Raw genomic sequence first — 21,355 nt, 5'->3', positions numbered from 1 at the left:
CTCATAAATCATAAAATAATTTTCTACAAACAAATATATGCCTAAAATCCTTCAAAAATATGCTATAATAACAGTACATGTGGCCGATTTTTTTTCACATCTGCAACACGCAGAGTTTAGGCAGCGCGATTGTGTGTATCATGGAGTTAGAGGGAAGTCTTCATTTATCGCCCTCAGCACAGTCTTCAGATGAGATGGCAGAACTGGACAGCAATTTGGAGAACTCTGAAGAGACTAGTAGACTCGGTGAAGAGAGGGAAGTGCATGACATCACCGATTTTGAAGGATTTTCGGCCAGTGATACACAAACTCCGTCAACCTGTGGGGTATCAGTGAGTAGTGTTGGCGTGAAACATAAGTTATCGCCAGGTTTGGAGTACGATAGTGATGACCAGGAGAGTGGTAGTGACAGTGAGGGGATGGCAGACAGTGACAGTGATGGATTTATTCCCGTGAGTGACGAGAGTGATGATGATTCAGACCTAAGTGATGATGATGATGATGATGATCCCAGGGTGTGTGACCCTCCCCATAGGCCTGGTGGTATTGGGAGTGCTGGTGGATCTGGGTTTATATGGGCAAATGGTGATAGATTCATACCAAATTGCTATAGATTTGATGCAACTCACAGTGGAGTGACAAGGGCTGCTGGTGTAGACAAAAACAGTTCTGAAATGGAGTATTTTCTCCTGTTTTTTGATGGTGAAATTCTTGATTATTTGGTACAAGAAACCAATAGATACTATCAGTTCATGAAGGACAAACATCCTTTTTCTCCACACAATAAAATGAAACGTTGGTATGATACCAGTGTACCTGAAATGTACACATTTCTTGCACTCACTCTTCTGATGCCACAAATAAAGAAGCAAAATGTTCGTGACTACTGGAACCGAGATCCACTGATTTATACCCCAATATTTCCCAAGTATATGCCCAGGGACAGGTACCAGCTACTCATGCGATTTATTCATTTCACAGACAACAACCATCCCAGTACCGATGACCGCCTTTGGAAGGTTCGTCCAGTAATAGAAAAGATAAGGGAGCGTATTCACTCCTTCTTTGCACCCTATCAGAAACTTGTCATTGATGAAAGTCTCATTCTGTTCCGTGGCAGACTTATATTCAAGCAATACATTCCCTCCAAAAGACACAGATTTGGAATAAAAATTTTTGTTATTTGTGACTGCCTAACTGGCATAGTGTTAGACATTATAGTGTACACTGGCACTGATATTGATGTACCTGCAAGAGATCCCCTAGGATTTTCTGGCTCTGTGGTAAAAAAAATTGATGGCACCATTTCTGAACAAGGGACATGTTTTGTATACTGGTAATTGGTATACTTCCCCATCCCTGTGTAGTTTCCTTCATGATCATAACACTGGTAGTTGTGGGACAGTCCGGAAGAACAGGAAATATCCTCCAAACTCTGGAGGACATAGTGCTCGAGGAACCTGTGAGCTCTACAGAAGTGATCTTTTGTTGTGTGTCAGATGGACAGATAAACGGGAGGTTTGTATGCTGAGCACCTTCCATCGTGGCAACTTGATTCCATCAGGAAAAGTGGACTATAGAACAAAAGAACCAGTCCTCAAACCGGACGTAGTAACTGATTACACAAAAAATATGAGACTTGTTGACAAGTCGGATGCCCAAATAGGTACTGTGGAGTGTATCAGACGTACCGTAAAATGGTACAGGAAGTTATTTTTTCATATGGTTGATTTGTCAATGCTGAATGCCTGCCATATGTACAAGGCAGAAACCCAAAAGAAGAAGTCACTGAGGCACTTTGTTCTGGAAGTGGTGAGACAACTGCACACCAAGTATGGCACACTGAACAAAGACCGTCCTGGATGCCACTCTGAACTAGCTGCTGACATACTTATAGCATCGGGATTCGCCAGTAGGCACTATCTACAAAAGCTGCCTCCAACACATACCCGAAAGACTGGACAGCGATCATGTCATGTCTGCCTTCATTCTGTGAGAAAGCCGCGGAAGAACAACCGAGTGAGCACATGGTGTAAAGAATGTGGTGTCGCACTATGTTTTGAGTGTTGGCGTGACTACCACACACTTGCAGAGTTCTAGCCAAACAGAAGTAATGGATAACAAGAAGAAAAGTTTTGTTGAATGAGAGGAAATAAGTTCTGTTCTCATTAGTGGAAGCACAGGTAAAAGTTCAGAAGTTGAAATTAGTTTTTTGAATATGGAAACAAGTTCTGTTTTGAAAATAATTGTACACAGAAGCAAGAAATAAGTTTTTCTAATAAGAAAAGAATGTTCTGTTCAAACTATAAGAACAAGAAGAAAAGTTTTGTTGAATGAGAGGAAATAAGTTCTCTTCTAATTACTGGTAGCATAAGTAAAGTTCAGAAGTTGAAATTAAAATTTTTTGAATATGGAAACAAGTTCTGTTTTGAAAATGATTGTACACAGAAGCAAGAAATAAGTTTTTCTAATAAAGAAAGAATGTTCTGTTCAAGCTATAAGTGAAAACACCAGATAGAAAAAAGTTGTTTGTTTACCTTCTGCAGCATCCTCATGGATTACCCATACTGCATTCATCGGCTGTACCTTCAGTAATGGGTAAGTAAAATATATTTATTTTATTATTTTTATTGATATTTCATCATTATCCATCATCCCAAACACATAAATCATTAAAATATGACATGTCAAATTTCCCTAAATTTTTGCCTCCCGGGGCATGTCTGCAGATTCCGAATTCCCTCACAGAAGGGTTAAGGAAGAAGGAACCAAAGGCAACGAGCCGCAAAACTGTTCCTTCCAAGAGAAAAACAAAATACAAGAGAGAGCCAAATTCAAGATCCATTCATTTCGAGATGCCTGGACACGCTCCGTTTGAAAGACTGGAGATCATAGGAAGCAGGAAATACAGACAGAGGGAGACAGTTCCAGAGTTGACCTGTTGCATGGACTGGGAGTAATGGTTAACTCTTGCATTAGAGAGTTGGACAGAAAAAGGGTGAGAGTTTGCTGCTAGACGGGTGCTACGCGCCCGTCGTAGAGGTGGAGGAATGCATGCAGACCGTTCAGAGGAACTGACCATTGAAGTAGCGATAGAAAAGAGATAACGATGCAACTGTGCGGCGAAAAAGAGGTTGAAGGGAGTCAGTAAGAGGGGGAGAGTTAATGAGACGAAATGCCTTTGACTCCACCTTATTGAGAAGAGCTGTATGTGGGGAGCCTCCCCACACATGAGAGTTGTACTCCACACAGGGGCAGATAAAACCCCTGTATAGAATCAACAATTGTGCAGGGGTAAAGAAGGAACGGAGTCGGCTTAGCACACCCAGTCTCTTGGAAGCAGATTTTACAAGAGATGTAATATGATCTTTCCAAGATAAGTCTTGAGTTAATGAAACACCAAGCATGTTCAATGATGATGCAGGATTAAGCTGAATATTATTAAACATTACTGGGTATACCTGTTGAAGATTTTGTCGGGTTGATAGGTGCAAAAACTGAGTCATTGATGCATTAAAAAGAACCAGATTATTTTTACCTCAGTCAGAGATACGAGCCAAGTCAGACATTAGGTTTGCCTTAGCCTCATCCCTTGTTTGTTGAAGTAACTGCTGAGATGGACGTTGTGGGAATTGAATGGAAAGGTGAAGGGTGGAGTCATCAGCATATGAGTGGATAGGGTTAGATGTACAGCTTAGAAGGTCATTGATGAATAAAAGGAAGAGAGTTGGTAATAGGACAGAGCCCTGAGGAACACCACTGTTGATAAATCTAGGAGAAGAACAATGGCCGTCTACAACAGCAGCTGTAGAATGACCAGAAAGGAAACTAGAGATGAAAGCACAGTTAGGAGGATAAAAACTGTAAAAGGGTAGTTTGGAAATTAAAGATTTATACCAGACTCGATTGAAAGCCTTTGAGATGTCAAGTGCAATGGCAAAGCTTTCGCCAAAGTCCCGAAAGGAGGATGACCTGGAGTCTGAAAGGTAGGTGAGAAGATCGCCTGTGGAGCGTCCCTGACGGAATCCATACTGACGATCAGAAAGAAGGTTGTGATAGAAAAGGTGCCTTAAAATTTTTCTGTTAAGAATAGACTCGAAAACTTGAGATACAGGATGTTAAAGCAATTGGACGATAGTTAGAGGGTTGGGAATGGTCACCCTTCTTTGGGACTGACTGAATGAGAGCAAACTTCTAGCAGGAAGGAAAGATACAAGTTGATAGACAATGAAGAGTTTGCCTATGCAGGGTGTAAGCACAGAAGCACAGTTCTTGAGAACAACAGGAGGAACTCCATCAGGCCCATATGCCTTATTAGTATTGAGGCCTGTGGTGGCAGAAAAGACATCAGCTGAAGACATTTTAATGTTAGCCAAGAGGAAGTCAGAGGGGGGGGAAGTGATGGAGGAACAGCACCGGAATCGACTAAGGAGGAATTGGAGGAGAAAGTCTGAGCGAAGAGATCTGCTTTATCAGTAGAAGAAATAGCTACAGAGCCATCAGAGTAGAAAAGAGGAGGGAAGGATGATGAGGTGAAGTTGTTAGAAAAGTTTGTGGCAAGATGCCCGAAGGAACGGGAAGAATTCCAGTTAGAGAGTTGAGAGCATTTTGTACGGATGATATTATTTTTAGCAGAGCGAAGAACAGCCTTAGCACGATTCCGGTCAGAAACGTATATAAGATGTGATTCAGGGGTGGGTTGGCTCCGGTACCTTTTATAGGCCCTTTCCTTGTTGGGGACAGCATTAGAACAAGCGTGATTAAACCAAGGCTTTCGTGGATTAGTCAGAGGATATGAGAAAGGAATGTATGCTTCCGTGCCCGAGAGAATAACCTCTGTAATGCGCAAGGTACACCCAGATGGCTGCCATTCACTGGCTGGTTGGTACTTTTTTTTTTTTTCTATTCCCAGACGCCATAATCCCGTTTGGGGTGGCCATTTGACTCTGAGTTATTTGTTTTACAGGGAGGGGCCCTAACCCTCCACCAACCCACTTGACACGTTGGGAGCACGAATGGTTTGGTTGTAGCAGCCGTGGCTCAGTGGGTTAGAGCGCTCCGCTCTCACCGTAGGGTTGGAGGATCGAATCCACCTAAGGGTCATTGGTAGCCATCAGGAAGGGCATCCGGTCATCAAATGCAACACGCTTCAGTCCAAAAGTCCTCTACTCAGGGGCAACGCCTTAGCCCTTCGGGGATACCTGGCGTTAAAAAAAAAAAAAAAAAAAAAAAAAAAAAGCGTTGTAAATGGTTTCTTGGCTTACAGGAAACCATTTGGCTTGTCATTCAATGTAAAGCCACCTGTAACGGAAAGAAAAGCATTAAGTAGTGACAGGAAAGATAGGAGAAATAGGAAGAGAGGACAGGCACAGAAAAAGAATGATAAAGGCTAAGGAAGGAGTAGGCAGCACTACATCAAGTGAGTGGATGCCATTCACTGGCTGGTTAGTACTTTTTTTTTTTTTTTTTTTTTTTTTTTTTTTTTTAAAGGACCATATTGTATATTGCAGTGTGTGTTTTGGTGTCTGAAAACAGCCAAAAGACTGCAGAACACTGCCAAAATTAGGAGGGGTACTGTGCATATAGGTAGAGTTTTTGTGTTTCTTTTTTGTTTATGCATTGTTTTCTTAGTGTTTAGGATTATATTGCATATTGCAGTGTGTTTTATTGTTTATGCATTGTTTTCTATGTGTTTAGGATTGTATTGCATATTGCAATGTGTGTTTTGTTGTCTAAACACAGCCAGAAGACTGCAGAACACTCCCAAAATTAGGAGAGGCTATAGATAGATAGATAGACTGTACATATAGGTTGGGATAGGGTACAGGGTGGAGTATAGGTAGGGTATGGGTACAGTCTAGGATGTTGCTCTGTATCCGAACTTTGCCCCTATTCGGATATGACTTTGACTCTGTTATGTTGGATAATCGAGAGATTACTTTATTTGTACAGTATTTTGAGGTGCATATGGCCAAAATCACGAAGGCTTCCATGATGCGCCAAATTTAACTCACATAAAATCGAAAGGTTTTGCTTTAAATTGAAACAAGAACTGGTGCCAAGACTCAGCAAACTTGTCCCCAGCAGTCATTTTAGTGCTGATCTGTAAACACAAGAGGATATCTAGTCATACATGACACATATGAAATTTAGGGTAAATCAGGAGAAAATTGACAATTTTTTGCCCATTTGAGATTTTAGGGCTGACCCACCTGACATAGACCTCCCCTACCACTAACTGGGGGGTGACCCGCCAAATGTAATGAGGCATGTTATAGGATGCAGATTTGGAAGATGCATCTGTAGGTTTTGGTTTCATGTTGATATGATGGATTTTAAAGGAGTTGAGGTGAAAAAACAATTTGTGCCCTTCCCCATGTTTTTTAATTTGGGGGGCCTACAGTGTGGGCCTCGGCCCAATTTGGCCCAAAATTTAATCAGGTGATCAAAAGGTCATATACCAATCGTCCCAGTAATTTTAATCAAAATTGCGCCAGTATAGTACTTGCCTAAAGTTGTTAACAGACAGACAGACAGATAAACAAACAGACAGACAGACAGACCGAGTGAAAACAATGCCCGTTTAATATGTGCTTATTTGTGCCGTATGTGTTATTTTAAAAGATAATTTACAATCGCTTCGTGGTAACTGGACATTCTACTGTATAACACATTGCTTAGACCGTGGGGATATTTTACATATATATATATATATATATATATATATATATATATATATATATATAGATATATATATATATATATATATAGATAGATATATATATATATATATATATATAATGTATTTATCTATCTATCTATCTATTGTCAGACGCCTCAATCCTGTTTGGGGTGGCCACAAACAAATTGCCTTCAAGTTGCCTTGTCCCCTGCCATTTCACTGCCCTGCTCCCAACTCACACCCCCCTCTCTCATATACCTCCCCACCCCATCCCTCCATCTCATCCTCGGCCTTCCCCTCCCTCTTCCCCCCCTCCACCTCACTCACATACACTCTCTTCTTCAGTCTTTCACCCTCCATCCTCTCCACATGGCCAAACCACCTCAGTGTGTTCCTCATAACGCTTCCTATCACATCCACATCCACACCACAACGCTCCTTTATATCCTCATTCGTCAGCCTGTCTCTCCATGTGACTCCACAGGCTCTTCTTAAATAACTCATTTCCACTTCTCTCACTCTTGACTTGTGTCCTTCCAACAATGTCCAAGCTTCACTTCCATACATTAGAGTTGGTATCACAATACTGTCATGTAGTAACCTTTTCACTTCCATGCTCACTTCCCTGTTTCTTATCACTGCCTTCAAAGAACCAGCAACCTTTCTTCCCTGCTGTACCCTTTCAAGGTTTCACCCACCAAACCTCCATCCTTACTCATCACACTACCCAAGTACTTAAACGTACTCACATTTTCCAATTCCTCACCATCCAACCTCACTGTACATTCACTGACTTCACCTCTCTCAAAGACCATCACTTTACTCTTCCCTACATTCACCTTTAGATTCCATTTTTTACACACTCTCCCAGACTCATCCACCAAGCCTTGCAGCTCCCCTTCGTCTTCATTCAACAACACAGTATCATCTGCAAACAACAGTACAGGGAGTTTCCAAACACTATCCTCTCTCACCAGGGCCACTCCAACATCCACTACCCTACCTTGTACCTCTTTTATTACCCCATCCATGTACAGATTGAACAACCATGGAGACATGACACATCCCTGTTTCAACCCAACTTTCAAAGAGAAAAATTCACTTAGTTCACCATCCACACGCACTGCAGCCTTCGCACCATCGTACATACTCTTCACAGCATTCAACAACTTCCCATCTACTCCATATATTCTTAATACTTTCCACAATCCTTGTCTATCCACCCTGTCATATGCTTTCTCCAAATCCATGAAAGCTGCATACAACTTCTTTCCTTTCTCTAGAAACTTTTCCACTAAAGATCTAAGAATGAATATCTGATCTACACAACCTCTTCCCTTCCTAAAGCCTCCCTGTTCTTCTCCAACTAATTTCTCTGTTCTTTCTCTAACTCTGTCAATAAGTATCCTACCATACACTTTTCCTATTATACTAAGAAGACAAATGCTCCTATGATTACCACACACTTCTTTTTCCCCTTTTCCTTTGTACAAGGGAATAATTATACCTGACTTCCAATCCTCCTGGACTCTACCTTCCTCCCAGGCAAATCTGCACATCTTCCACATCCATTCTACTACTGTCTCTCCCCCATGCTTCAGCATTTCACCACACATTCCATCAATTACTGGAGCTTTCCCCAATTTAAGTTTCTTCATTGCTTCCACAACTTCTATCCTACTGATTTCTTCCTGTCTTCTCACCTCCCTCCTTCTCCCAACCATTCCCCAGCCACTTATACTCGCATTACTTCCATCCTCTATGTTCAACAATTCCTTAAAGTGTTCTCTCCATCTGCTCACTTTTTCTCCCTTCTCGACTAGTAATCTACCATTTTTATTTTTCACTCCCCTGCTAACTTCACTTCCACCCAGTCTTACTCTTTTCACCTCTTTCCAGAACATTTTCTTATATATATTTATATATATATATATATATATATATATACAGTATAAATGTATATATGCATATATATACGTATATGTATATATTTTATACGGAGCCTCTGTGGTACAGTGGTAGAATGTGCGTTTCGTACACGGGTGGACCAGGGTTTCCGCCCTGCCAGGGTATTAAACTTTGGGAGTGTTCACCCTGCCACGTACTGCATTGGTGGACACAAGGGGTGCTGTGGTTGAACCAGTGTCGCTTACTACAAAGTATGCTTGTACCCAGTCGGCTTGCGCGGGCCGATTACACTTGGTTCACAGACTACACACACATCCAAAGCCATTCCAACACTACAATTACACTTACAAGCACTTCTCACCCTATATACAATCTCTACCAGACAACCTAAGCCACTTGGTAGAGATACATTGGCTGTATCGTCCTTACTTCGGTCGGAATAGGCCGGTCCTGCAGTTGATGCTCAAATGGATGATGATGATGATGATGATATATTTATACAGTATATATATATATATATATATATATATATATATATATATATATGTATTTATTTATATATATATAAGGAATATCAACACCAGGGCTTGTAGGAACATCTTTAATGGTGACGTTCCACAATATCTAATTGCATCATCAGACAAAAAAATAATAATATATTTTAGCAGTGGTAAAAATATTTACGTCTTTGATCAGACTTTGCGTTGAAAATATTCTAAGACAAATGGATATCCTACCTAAATCATAGACACGTATTATGAGGAACAAACTGAGGTGGTTTGGCCATGTGGAGAGGATGGAGGGTGAAAGACTGACGAAGAGAGTGTATGTGAGTGAGGTGGAGGGGGGGAAGAGGGAAGGGGAGACCGAGGATGAGATGGAGGGATGGGGTGGAGAGGTATATGAGAGAGGGGGGTGTGAGTTGGGAGCAGGTCAGTGAAATGGCGGGGGACAGGGCGACGTGGAAGTGATTTGTTTGTGGCCACCCCAAACGGGAATGAGACGTCTGGCAATAGATAGATAGATAGAAGTTCTAAATATTTTCTTGTAAGTGTAAGTACTGTACATAGTGAAGTCAGGTTGTAAATACAGTAGCTTCTTGTAAGTGCCAGAACTGTACATAGTGAAGTCAGATTGTACCAATCTTCAAGTAAGTGTAAAACAATGCAATCACAGTGAGAGAGACATCCAAATTGTGACAGATGTTGAGGTAATAAGTAGTCAGGAAAGTGTACTGAACATTGCAATACCTTCTCTGCCTGAATACCCGAGTATGTCTTACATAGAAAGCGGCTTTCTCTCACCTACTTGGCGAGCTTTAGAGAGTGGGCATAGCTGTAATACGAGTATGCGTGACTCAATAAAATCCATTTCTGAGTTTCGATGAGTATTTTAATGGTGAAATTCATTGTTTTCACATCAAAATCTATCATTTTAGGCAAAAAAAAAAAAAAAAGTCAAAAAATGGCCAGCACAGAGACGACCCATAGGGCTAAAAATAGCTGGCACATGGCAGGTTAAACCAAACAAAGACCCTACACTCCTGTCTTTGTACAGACCCTTAGCACTACTTAGCACCCACCCAAAATAAGTGAATGCTTCATTCTCAACAAAGTTACACCTCATGTCCCCCTTTCTCCTTCAGAACACAGATTTGCACTACACTACAAACACTTTACTGACATATCTCACAGCAAGCATTGGATAGCATCAACTCTTGCGATACTGGCACAGTGCACACTTTTCACAACAATAGATATTAATAAAGCTTTTGATGCTGTCCCCCGAGACAAACTAGTCACCAAGTTATTCAACTTGAACAGGGGGAACATCACCAAATGCTGGCTTGCCAGCTACTTACCTGGTACACAAGCACATGCTCCAGGGCAATTCATCATGAACTTAAAACTTCCCCAGAGTTCCTCAGGGTCCCCGTTTTTTCACTCACACTCTTCATCCTATACATGCATGATATTTTCATATTCCAGCCACCTATAAACATTGCCTCATATGCAGATGACTGACCCTTAACATCCACACACCACATTGCAGACACAGCCTGCTCAGTGTAACAAGCCTCAATATACTTCAGACCTGGGTCTAGAACAAAAGGTTGACGATTGTCCGAGTCAAATCCACCACCACGCTCATCACCAGCTGTAAACATGAACAGTGATACTTTCCCCACATCACACTTAACAATGTAGGTTTGCCACATGCCCCTTCCACTAAGTTCCTTGGAATGACATGTGACACTGGACTCACCATCAAGGACCATGTACAGGGCATCAAGAGGTATTATACTCTCAGACTCAGTGCATGCAGGGCAACTACAGGACCATGCTTTGGGTCGCAAAAAGAAAGTCTCCTTACTTTGCAAAGAATACATTAGATCAGTGATGCCCTATGCCTCCTCCACATGGGCTCCCATCCAATCAAGTACTGGTACATACTGTAACACCTTACAAATCCTACAGAACAACACCCTCTGCATCACCACTGGCTGCACCAAAACCACTTCCACAGGCCACTTAAACTCATCTAATGTCCTCCCTGTCAGAGCATACCTTGATGTGAGGGGCACTCAGTTCTGTGCAGTAACATGTGCCAATACACAACACCCCTGTCACTGCATTACAGAAACACACAACACACACACACATAAGACATAAAACAGTCACCATGCAAACCCTCTGCCACAATACTCCACCTCTGGACATTTCAACTCTAGCAGTGAAGAAGCACCTACATATATAAGCACTTCATTTGCTGGGCAATTCAGCACTTTGATCGTAACACCATGCTACATGCCACCCCTCCTGACGTCCATCCCTCAGAGGTGTCCTTAAATAGAGATGATCGAGTTCACCTAGCTTGGTTTAGAGCAGATCATCACTCAGCTTTCCTCAGCTGCTAGCATAGATTTAGGTTGGGTGGAATTACAGATGGCACATGCCCAGAATAAGCCGACGTAGCATAACATACGTAATGGAAACACTGCACAGCACATGCCACACACAGACACATCAGCGGTGTAGGAAACCTGTGGGACAGCCCAATGGGGCAGCTGCCCAACTGCAGTCGATGGGTCTACTTGATCAGACAGACCAGGGTTGAGCAACAACAACAACAATAACCAGCATTTCCACTTATGCTGCTGCTGATTTCATATTTGCAGGAGATCCCGAACTCCTTGTTTGGTGACATTGCAATGGTGGTGGAGTTTATTGAGTGTTACCAGGACTTGCTGAAGATGGACAAAAAGTTCCAGATTTCTCATAGTCAGATGACCCAAGCACTGGCAGCAGGGCCACGGGGCTTCAAGTATCTGGCCCAGATTATGTGTCTTCTCCTTCATCAAATTGTTGCTGATGACCGCATGAACAACCTAAAGGTTAGTACCATTTTCTGTGTTTATTACCAAGTTAATTTTCATAATGTGATAAAAGTTAATTTTAAAAAATATTTAGTTAGCAGTCTGGTAGTTATATTAAAATGGGTGTTTGTGAAGCCGGTGCACATAGATCATCATCTCTAGTGCCTTTCTCTCCTTGGAACTCTGACAGTAGAAAAAAATAAAAAAATGTTCTTTGTATATGTAGAATATGTGATATACCTGACTGAAGCCTAGTGCTAGAAGAAATTTGAGACCTTTTTGTCACAGCCACCAAGAATGAATAGTGGGATTAGCTTATTGCAGCTTATAAATAGATAAGCCTTCACTGTGATGTGATGAATGGATATACATCTTATATAAACGTTATCTGTATAACTAAGTAAAGGATAATCAGTATGATAATATGACACTTTTTTTCTTGTTGGAGTTTTCTTGGGTATGTTATATTAAATAAGTCTGTTTCAACATTAGTCCAAGGTAGTACAAAAACACCTATGAATGTACTCGATGCAGTAGCTAATATAGATTACCTTAAGATGGAGGGGATATATTTTAAAAATGCACAGACAGGGTGCCATAGAAAGTCTTTGAAGGTGAGACAGGAGGGTAGTGTTGGAAGAAGCTGACCTTTTGTGGTATGGAAGAAGAGAATGTAACAGTATACATGGGTGAGAGGAGGAATGGGAAGATTGTTTGTACTTACAGGGTATGGAAGAAGAGATTGGAGCACTATTCAGGTATACCCCGGTTTAACAATGCAATTTGGTTAAGTAAAAATCCATTGGTAAGTGGCATATCGTATCTCAGGATAGACTTAACATGTATAGTGATGCGTTTTGAGCCTTGAGTTTCCTCCCCAACCAAGTCCTAAGTCCACACAATTGAGTCCAAAAGCAAGTTTCTAGCTAACCTAAACCCCCAAATAGCTTTCAAACAAGGTAAACTAAGCCTAAAAGCAGTTTATTACTCACCTAAACCATAAATAAAATCTGAAAATCATCAAATATAATCTATCTATCTATCTATCTATACCCCGACGCCCTAATCCCGCAAAGGGTGGCCGCAGACAAAACGCCTCCAAGTCACTCTGGCACCCACCATTTGACTCCCCTCCCCCCAACTCACCCCCCCCTCCCTCATATACCTCTCAACTCCATCCCTCCACCTCATCCTCGGTTTACCCCTCCCTCTCCCTCCCTCCACCTCACCTACATACACCCTCTTAGTCAGTCTTTCATTCTCCATTCTCTCCACATGTCCAAACCACCTCAGTGTATTTCTCCTAATCTTTTCAACCACATCCACATCTACCCCACAACGTTCCTTCACTTCTTCATTCGTCAACCTGTCCCTCCACGTCACTCCACATGCTCCTCTCAAGTAACTCATTTCCACTGCTCTCACTCTTGACTTGTTTCCCTCTTGCAATGTCCACGCCTCGCTTCCATACGTCAGGGTAGGGATCACAATACCATCATGCAGTGACTTCTTAACTTCCATACTCACCTCCCTATTTGTCATCACTGCTTTCAGTGTACCAACAACCTTTCTTCCCTGCTGTACCCTTTCACGTACTTCATCCCCCAAAGTTCCATCCTTACTCATCACACTACCCAAGTACTTGAATGCACTCACATTCTCCATATCCTCACCATCCAACCTCACTGCACACTCTGTGACTTCATTCCTCTCAAACACCATAACTTTACTTTTGTTTACATTAACTTTCAGCTTCCTCCTCCTACACACTGTCCCAAATTCATTCACCAAACCTTGCAACTCCCATTCATCTTCACTCAACAATACTGTATCATCAGCAAACAGCAACACCGGAAGCTTCCAAATCTCACCCTCATTCATTAGGGCCACCCCCACATCCACTGCCCTACCTTGTACCTCCATTACAACCCCATCCATATATATATTAAACAGCCATGGAGACATTACACACCCCTGTTTCAGTCCCACATTGAGATCAAAGAACTCACTCAGCTCACCATCCACTCGCACCGTAGCCCTAGCTCCCTCGTACATACTCTTCACAGCACTCAACAATTTCCCCTCCACTCCATATATTCTTAATACCTTCCACATACCTTGCCTATCTATTCTGTCATAAGCTTTCTCCAAGTCCATGAAGGCAGCATACACTTTCCTTCCCTTCTCTAGATACTTCTCCACTAAACATCTTAGAACAAATATCTGATCTACACACCCTTTTCCCTTCCTAAATCCCCCTTGTTCTTCTCCAACTAGCTCCTCTGTCATATGCCTAACCCTATCAATGAGTATTCTACCATATATTTTACCAGTCACACTAAGAAGGCAAATACCCCTATGGTTACCACATACTTCTCTCTCCCCTTTTCCTTTGTACAGAGGAACAATTATACCTGATTTCCAGTCCTCTGGAACCCTTCCCTCTTCCCAAGCCAATCTACACAACTTCCATATCCACTCCACAACAATCTCACCCCCATACCTAAGCATTTCACCACACACTCCATCAATTCCTGGGGCCTTTCCCAGCTTAATCTTCTTCATCGCTTCCACTACTTCCGACCTACTGATCTCTTCCTCCCTCCTCTCATCTCTTCTTCTCCCAGCCATTCCCCAACCACTTATACTCACACTGCTCTCACTCTCAACATTCAACAAATCCTCAAAGTGCTCCTTCCATCTCCTCAATTTCTCTCTCTTCTCCACCAACAATCTATTATTCCTGTCTTTCACTCCCCTACTATTTCCACTTTCACACTGCCTTACTTTCTTTACCTCCTTCCAAAACAATTTCTTATTCTCCCTCCATTTCACACTCAGATTCCTCCCAAACTCTTCATCCACTTTCTTCTTACTCTCCTTCACCAGTCTCTTAACCTCTCTTCTCCTGCTGACATATACCTCTCTCTTCTCTCTCTCATCTTCTCCCCTACCTCTACTCGCCAACCATTCACCATATGCCTTCTTCTTTTGTTCCACAGCTCGTTTCACCTCATCATTCCACCATGCTGTCCCTTGCACACCCTTGCATCTCCTCCTCACTCCACAAACCGCCTCACACGCTGCACTTATCTCTTCCGTGAATATCTTACATACTTCTTCCACCCCTTCCATCTGCTCTAGCTCATACCTTCCCAATCTTTCTTCCACTATGCTCTTATACTCTGTCCTTTTCTCACTATCTTGCAATTTCTCCACTCTTCTCACAGGAGCTGCTTCCTCCTGTCTTCCCCTTCGCCTCCTCAACCACTTTCTTTGCAGCTCTACCTTGGCCATCACTAAGTGATGGTCCGAGACTCCATTCCCCCACCCTCTCCACACCCTTGCATCCAACACTTGTCTTCTCATTCGCTCATCCACACACACGTAGTCTATCATTGCCTTTCGTTCAACAAGTTCACCATCCATCCTCCTCATTACTCTCCATGTATACCGGTGGATCATCTTAGGATCTAAAGTAGGTGTTGGCTATTGCCAACCCCTTACCAGCACAGATGTCCACCAAAGCACTACCATTCCCATCTACTTCAGCTGGCACACCCCACTGACCAACCACTCCATCCACTCGTACATTCCCAACTTTGCCATTCATGTCTCCAATCAACAGCATTCTCTCGCTCCTCTCAAACTTGTCCATACATGCTTCTACTCTCGCCCAAAACTCATCTTTCACTCTTGCCACTCGATCCTCTGTTGGAGCATACACACATACAATCGCCCATGCTTGTATACCTACTTTCATCCTCACCCATACAATCCTTGCACCCGCTGTTCCATACTCTCTTATATTCTCCTTCCACTTCTTGCTTATCATCAGATATACTCCCTCTCTTGCCCTCTCATTCTCACCGACTCCCGCACATATACCTATACCGTATTCCCATTCTCTCATCCTTTCACCTTTCCATTTAGTTTCAGTCACTCCACATATATCCACTTTTGCATCCTCAAGCACCTGGACAATCTCTCTCTCTTTCACTTCATTCACTCCTCTCACATTCCACGTTCCTACCCTCAGAATGTCCTTTGTCCGTTCCTTAGTCGTCAACGTATGGTCCGTCCGGGTCCGAGGCACTTTATTTGCTTTTTTAGTTAGTTCTTTTTACGGGGTGGGGCACTAACCCACCACCAACCCTTTTAGTCGCCTCGTACGACAAGCAGGGATACTGGGGGAGTATTCTTGAAACCCCCCTCCCCTTTTAGTCGCCTCGTACGACAAGCAGGGATACTGGGGGAGTATTCTTGAAACCCCCCTACCCCCAGGGGGGGGGTTCAAGAATACTCCCCCAGTATCCCTGCTTGTCGTACGAGGCGACTAAAAGGATTGGTGGTGGGTTAGTGCCCCACCCCGTAAAAAGAACTAACTAAAAAAACAGATGTTCACTCCGACTATGTCAAAAACACATTAATCTAAGTCTGAAAATAGCTTATAAATCAACCTAGACACTAAATTTATGTATGAAATATTATCAAAATTGAAAAAAAAAAAAAAAAAAAAAAAACATTGTTAAACCAGGGTTTGGCCATCGTTAGGCGGGTTAGGGTGGTATTTCTACCACCATCGCTAATCTGGGGTATCGTATATTGGGGTCTGCCTGTATAGGGGTGAGAGAGAAAGAATGGTAAGAATATTTGAGAGACCAACAGTAAGTATGTGAGGTCATTATAGCTGGGGGTGTTTTTTGTCATGGTCATCCCCTGTCATGGGTTCCCAGGAGGGAGCACTACAGTGCAGATGATGTTGATGTGAAGATACTGTGTACAGTATATGTATTGATAAACGATAAGTGCTTTTAGAGCATTTGTTGCCAGGGACCTCTTTTTTTTTTTTTTTTTTTTTTTTTTTTTTTTTTAAAGACCAGTTCTTAGTGATTGGTGTGGGCACCCACCATCCATTCACTCAATGTAGTGCTGCTCTCATGTGACTGCCCATTCCTCACTTTCTTCCCTCTTTCCTTCCTTCGTCTGCTTTTTTATCTTTCATTCTTTGTCCTTCCTTCTGTCTGTGGGTGACAACACTGAGTGACAAGCTAAATGGTTTCCTGTACACAAGGAAACCATTTACAACGCTTGGTGGTAACCATAGAACGAAATTATGGTGCCTGGTGGTTTAGTTGGTAATTAAGGCGCTCCAATCGGATTGAGCTGGGCAGGTTTATATCCAAGGGGTGGTTGTGGTTTATCGCCCACGTGATGCCACTCCGGGATGAGTGAGGCTGCTCACTCTCATCTTAAATGTCAGGATCAACTTACCCAGCTCCGGGCACCTACACCCCAGCGTGGGGCAGCAGAGGATTAGACAATGATGATGTTGACGATGAACCAGTTCTATTGTAAGAGAAGTGTTGTAGGTTTAAGTTGTACAGAAATGCAATATATGGAATAGTGAGGGTTTGTTGCATTTCAGTATTTACTGAAATGCATATGACATGCTACTGTTGTTTTGTGGTTGGAGCTTATGCTATCAGTTGAAGTGTCACATTTTTTATGCCACCCATGGGGCACTGGTCATTGCTGAAAAGGGAACTATTTGCAAAATGGTAAATGCATCAGTGAAATCTTCAAAATAGGGGCAATGCCAGCCATCCAAGAAGGGAATACACACTGTTGTTGTTCATTAACCCCTCTCTTTCTGGCCAAGCAGACCCACCAAATTCAGGCAAAAAACTGCTCCTTGAGGACTGTCCGATGCAGTGAGCCAGTGTTCCCTTGTGGTTGATAGTGCTCCATGACTCTGAGACGTGGGGAAAAGTGTGGAGATGTGGTTCAGCTGCATTTTTAGCATCAGTAATGCTTTAGTGGCACCAGGCTCAACAGTCATATCTGTCAGCAATATCTGTGTATATACCCCCCAGGTTGGATTAGATGATGTGAAAAATAGCTTCTTGGAATGACCAGTTGCATGTTGTTGGAGGTATAGGCATCAGAGGCTGGTACTGGGCATTGATTTGAACAAATGTGAGGGCACAGGACCAAGAATAGGAAAGAATACATGAAGGTTGGGTTAATGGAACAGGGTGTGTAGAGGGAAAGAGAATACTGTTCTTTGCTTGGGTCTTGTGAACCATAGAGTATGGTAGTTTGTAGTATTTTACTTTTTAAAAAATATTGAAGATAGACCGATACCAAATGAGTGGTTATGTCTGTAGCCAGATTATCTATTTCTGGTTAGGTACAAAGCTACTTTGCATTGTTAAAGTTACTGGTGATGGTGTGTTGCTTGACAAAATGTGAGAGGAAAAAAATAATTTCATATTATTTAAAAGATTGTGGAAGTTGAAGAACCAAACAGTTGAATGAAGTTTTCTATGCAGAGATGCTTAGAAAGTGATGACAGGGAGTTTATATGAGCAGCAGAAATCTTAAAAGAAGCATCTCCTGAAAGTCATTGATTTAACTTGGGGTTGGACAAAGATGTACTGTAAAGTGTCCTAGTGGTGGAATGTGGAGGTTGATACAGTAGCAAAAGAGAAGAGAAAAACTTTGGGGACTTAAAGAAGGTTGAGAGAGGGAAGAGTGCTTTGCAAATAAATGTAGGTGTATAAAAGTAGAGGTGTATAGCGCTAAGATAGTCTAGGAACCATTAACTCATTTAGTGTGGTGATGTATTATATATCTTATATTCACTAGTCAGTTGTATTCACCTTTAAGTAGAGAGACCTTGCAGTGAAGAAATTAGAAACACTTTCCATTAAGTTCTTTTGCTGTGAGAAATACCTTTTAAGCTAAAGAAAATAATTGGATAGTAGCAAGAACAAAGTATGAAATACTTCATTATAGTGCTAGGGTCAAGCCAGATGGTGTCCATAGTGGAAATGAAGTATAGTACACCCTCAATATAACGAACTAATTGGTACCAGTCACTTGACGTCAAAGCCAATAGTTCGTTAAACCCGAACACCTTGCTGTTTGGTAATTTCCCAGGCATTGTGGCTTTTACTGAACAAAGGTCGTTAAATATAGAGCATTGTTCAGGTGTGCAGTTGTGGAGTAGACTGTAGCACCAGTCGAGCAGGGCAGTACTCCCGAGGTGGATGGAAAGCTGATGACAGGGAGTGCTGGAGCTCCCGTTTCATCAGCCCTCAGGACTAGTTCCTGACCATCCCCCTTTGCTGAACTTTTTCAGTGTCTCAGTTACACAGAGAGTAGGCCAGCATGCTCTCCAGTACAAATTTCTCTATCTATCTTCACCAAACTACATGCACAGTACACACTACACTTCCTATTCAAAATTTACCAAAATGGCGTCAATTCACCTAGCCTCGGAGTCCCCAGGGGGGGGGACCATAAATGCCCCCGCCATCTGCCCCTCTCCCGGTGACGACTCGAGGTGCCTGGAACCACTGTCTGACTCTCTTCTTCTTCATTTCTGCAACATTCGCGGCCTTTCATCTAACTTTCGCTCTGTTGAGCACCACCTCTCCTCCTCTAAACCTCACCTTCTTTTTCTAACAGAGACTCAGCTGTCTGAGGCAACTGACAGCAAACCCTTTTCTGTATCCTCCTACTTTCTCTATACTCATTTCAAAGCCAAAGGTGGCTGTTGTGTATACATACGCAACGACTTATCTTGCTCTCGTGTTCCTGAACTTGATTCTTCTGAATTCTCCACTCTCTGGCTTCGGCTTTCCTGTCATTCTCTGACTAAATATATCTGTGCTGTTTACTTATCCCCTAATTCTACTGACTATCAAAAATTCTTCGACTATCTTACTTCTACGATGGAACACATTCTGTCCATTTCTCCTTTCTCTGAAATCTCCATTCTTGGAGATTTCAATGTTCACCACCACCTTTGGCTCTCCTCTCCTTTCACGGATCCACCTGGTGAACAAGCCTACATCTTTTCTATCCTTAATGACCTAGAGCAGCTTGTACAGCACCCTACCCGTATCCCTGACCGCCTTGGAGAGAGCTCCAACATACTTGACCTCTTCCTCACAACTAATCCTTCAGCTTACTCTGTTAATCTTTTCTCTCCGTTGGGCTCCTCCGATCACAACCTTATTACCTTAACCTGTCCTATCGCTCCAGTACGGCCTGCGGACCCTCCAGGGAAACGTCGTCTCTGGCATTTTGGAGCTGCGGACTGGGAGGCCCTCAGGCAGTACTTCTTTGATTTTCCCTGGAATGATTATTGCTTCCATGGCCGTGAGCCATCTGAGTGTGCCTTGCGCATTACGGAGGTTATTCTCTCGGGCATGGAAGCATACATTCCTTTCTCATATCCTTTGACTAACGCAAGAAAGCCTTGGTTTAATCACGCTTGTTCTAATGCTGTCCGCAACAAGGAGAAGGCCTACAAAAGGTACCGGAGCCAACCCACCCCTGAATCACATAATCTTTACGTTTCTGCCCGGAATCGTGCTAAGTCTGTTCTTCGCTCTACTAAAAATAATTTCATCCATACTAAATGCTCTCAACTCTCCAACTCGAATTCTTCCCGCTCCTTCTGGCACCTTGCCAAAAATCTTTCTAACAACTTTACCTCATCATCCTTCCCTCCTCTTTTCTACTCTGATGGTTCTGTAGCTATTTCTTCTACTGATAAAGCAGATCTCTTTGCACAGACTTTCTCCTCCAATTCCACCTTAGACGATTCCGGTGCTGTTCCTCCATCACTTCCCCCTCTGACTTCCTCATGGCTGACATTAAAATTTCTTCAGTTGATGTATTTTCTGCCATTACTGGCCTCAGTACTAACAAGGCATATGGGCCTGATGGGGTCCCTCCTGTTGTTCTCAAAAACTGTGCTTCTGTGCTTACACCCTGCCTAGGCAAACTATTTCGCCTTTGTCTGTCAACTTGTACCTTTCCTTCTTGCTGGAAGTTTGCTCTCATTCAGCCAGTCCCAAAGAAGGGTGACCACTCCCAACCCTCCAACTATCGTCCAATTGCTTTAACGTCCTGTATTTCAAAAGTTTTCGAGTCAATTCTTAATAAAAAAATTTTAAGGCATCTTTCCTATCACAACCTTCTTTACGATCGTCAGTATGGGTTCCGTCAGGGACGCTCCACTGGCGATCTTCTCACCTACTTTTCAGACTCCTGGTCATCCTCCTTTCGGGACTTTGGCGAAAGCTTTGCCATTGCACTTGACATCTCAAAGGCTTTCGATCGAGTCTGGCATAAATCTTTAATTTCCAAACTGCCCTCCTACGGTTTCTATCCTTCTATCTGTACCTTCATCGCTAGCTTCCTTTCTGGTCGTTCTATAGCTGCTGTCGTAGACGGCCATCGTTCTTCTCCTAGATCTATCAACAGTGGTGTTCCTCAGGGCTCTGTCCTATCACCAACTCTCTTCCTTTTATTCATCAATGATCTTCTAAGCTGTACATCTAACTCTATCCACTCATACGCTGATGACT

At 42.6% G+C, this 21,355-nt stretch overlaps 1 protein-coding gene across 1 annotated transcript in view; it reads left to right on the top strand.

Annotated features, from left to right (window-relative positions):
* The window catches only part of LOC145413825 (tyrosine-protein kinase BAZ1B-like), a 219,422-nt gene that overhangs the window by 49,157 nt on the left and 148,910 nt on the right, over positions 1–21,355 (top strand). Inside the window, exon 11 of the mRNA XM_080283486.1 lies at positions 11,769–11,984. Within this exon, the coding sequence (XP_080139612.1) occupies positions 11,769–11,984 (216 nt within the window). The remainder of the gene's footprint in view (positions 1–11,768; positions 11,985–21,355) is intronic.

Source organism: Coenobita brevimanus, chromosome 97 (assembly GCF_032717465.1).
Source record: "Coenobita brevimanus isolate Jiangsu-jjx chromosome 97, ASM3271746v2, whole genome shotgun sequence".
NCBI lineage: Eukaryota > Metazoa > Arthropoda > Malacostraca > Decapoda > Coenobitidae > Coenobita > Coenobita brevimanus.
The sequence above is the reverse complement of the archived record's forward strand: the minus strand, read 5'-3'. Positions and strand labels throughout refer to the sequence as shown.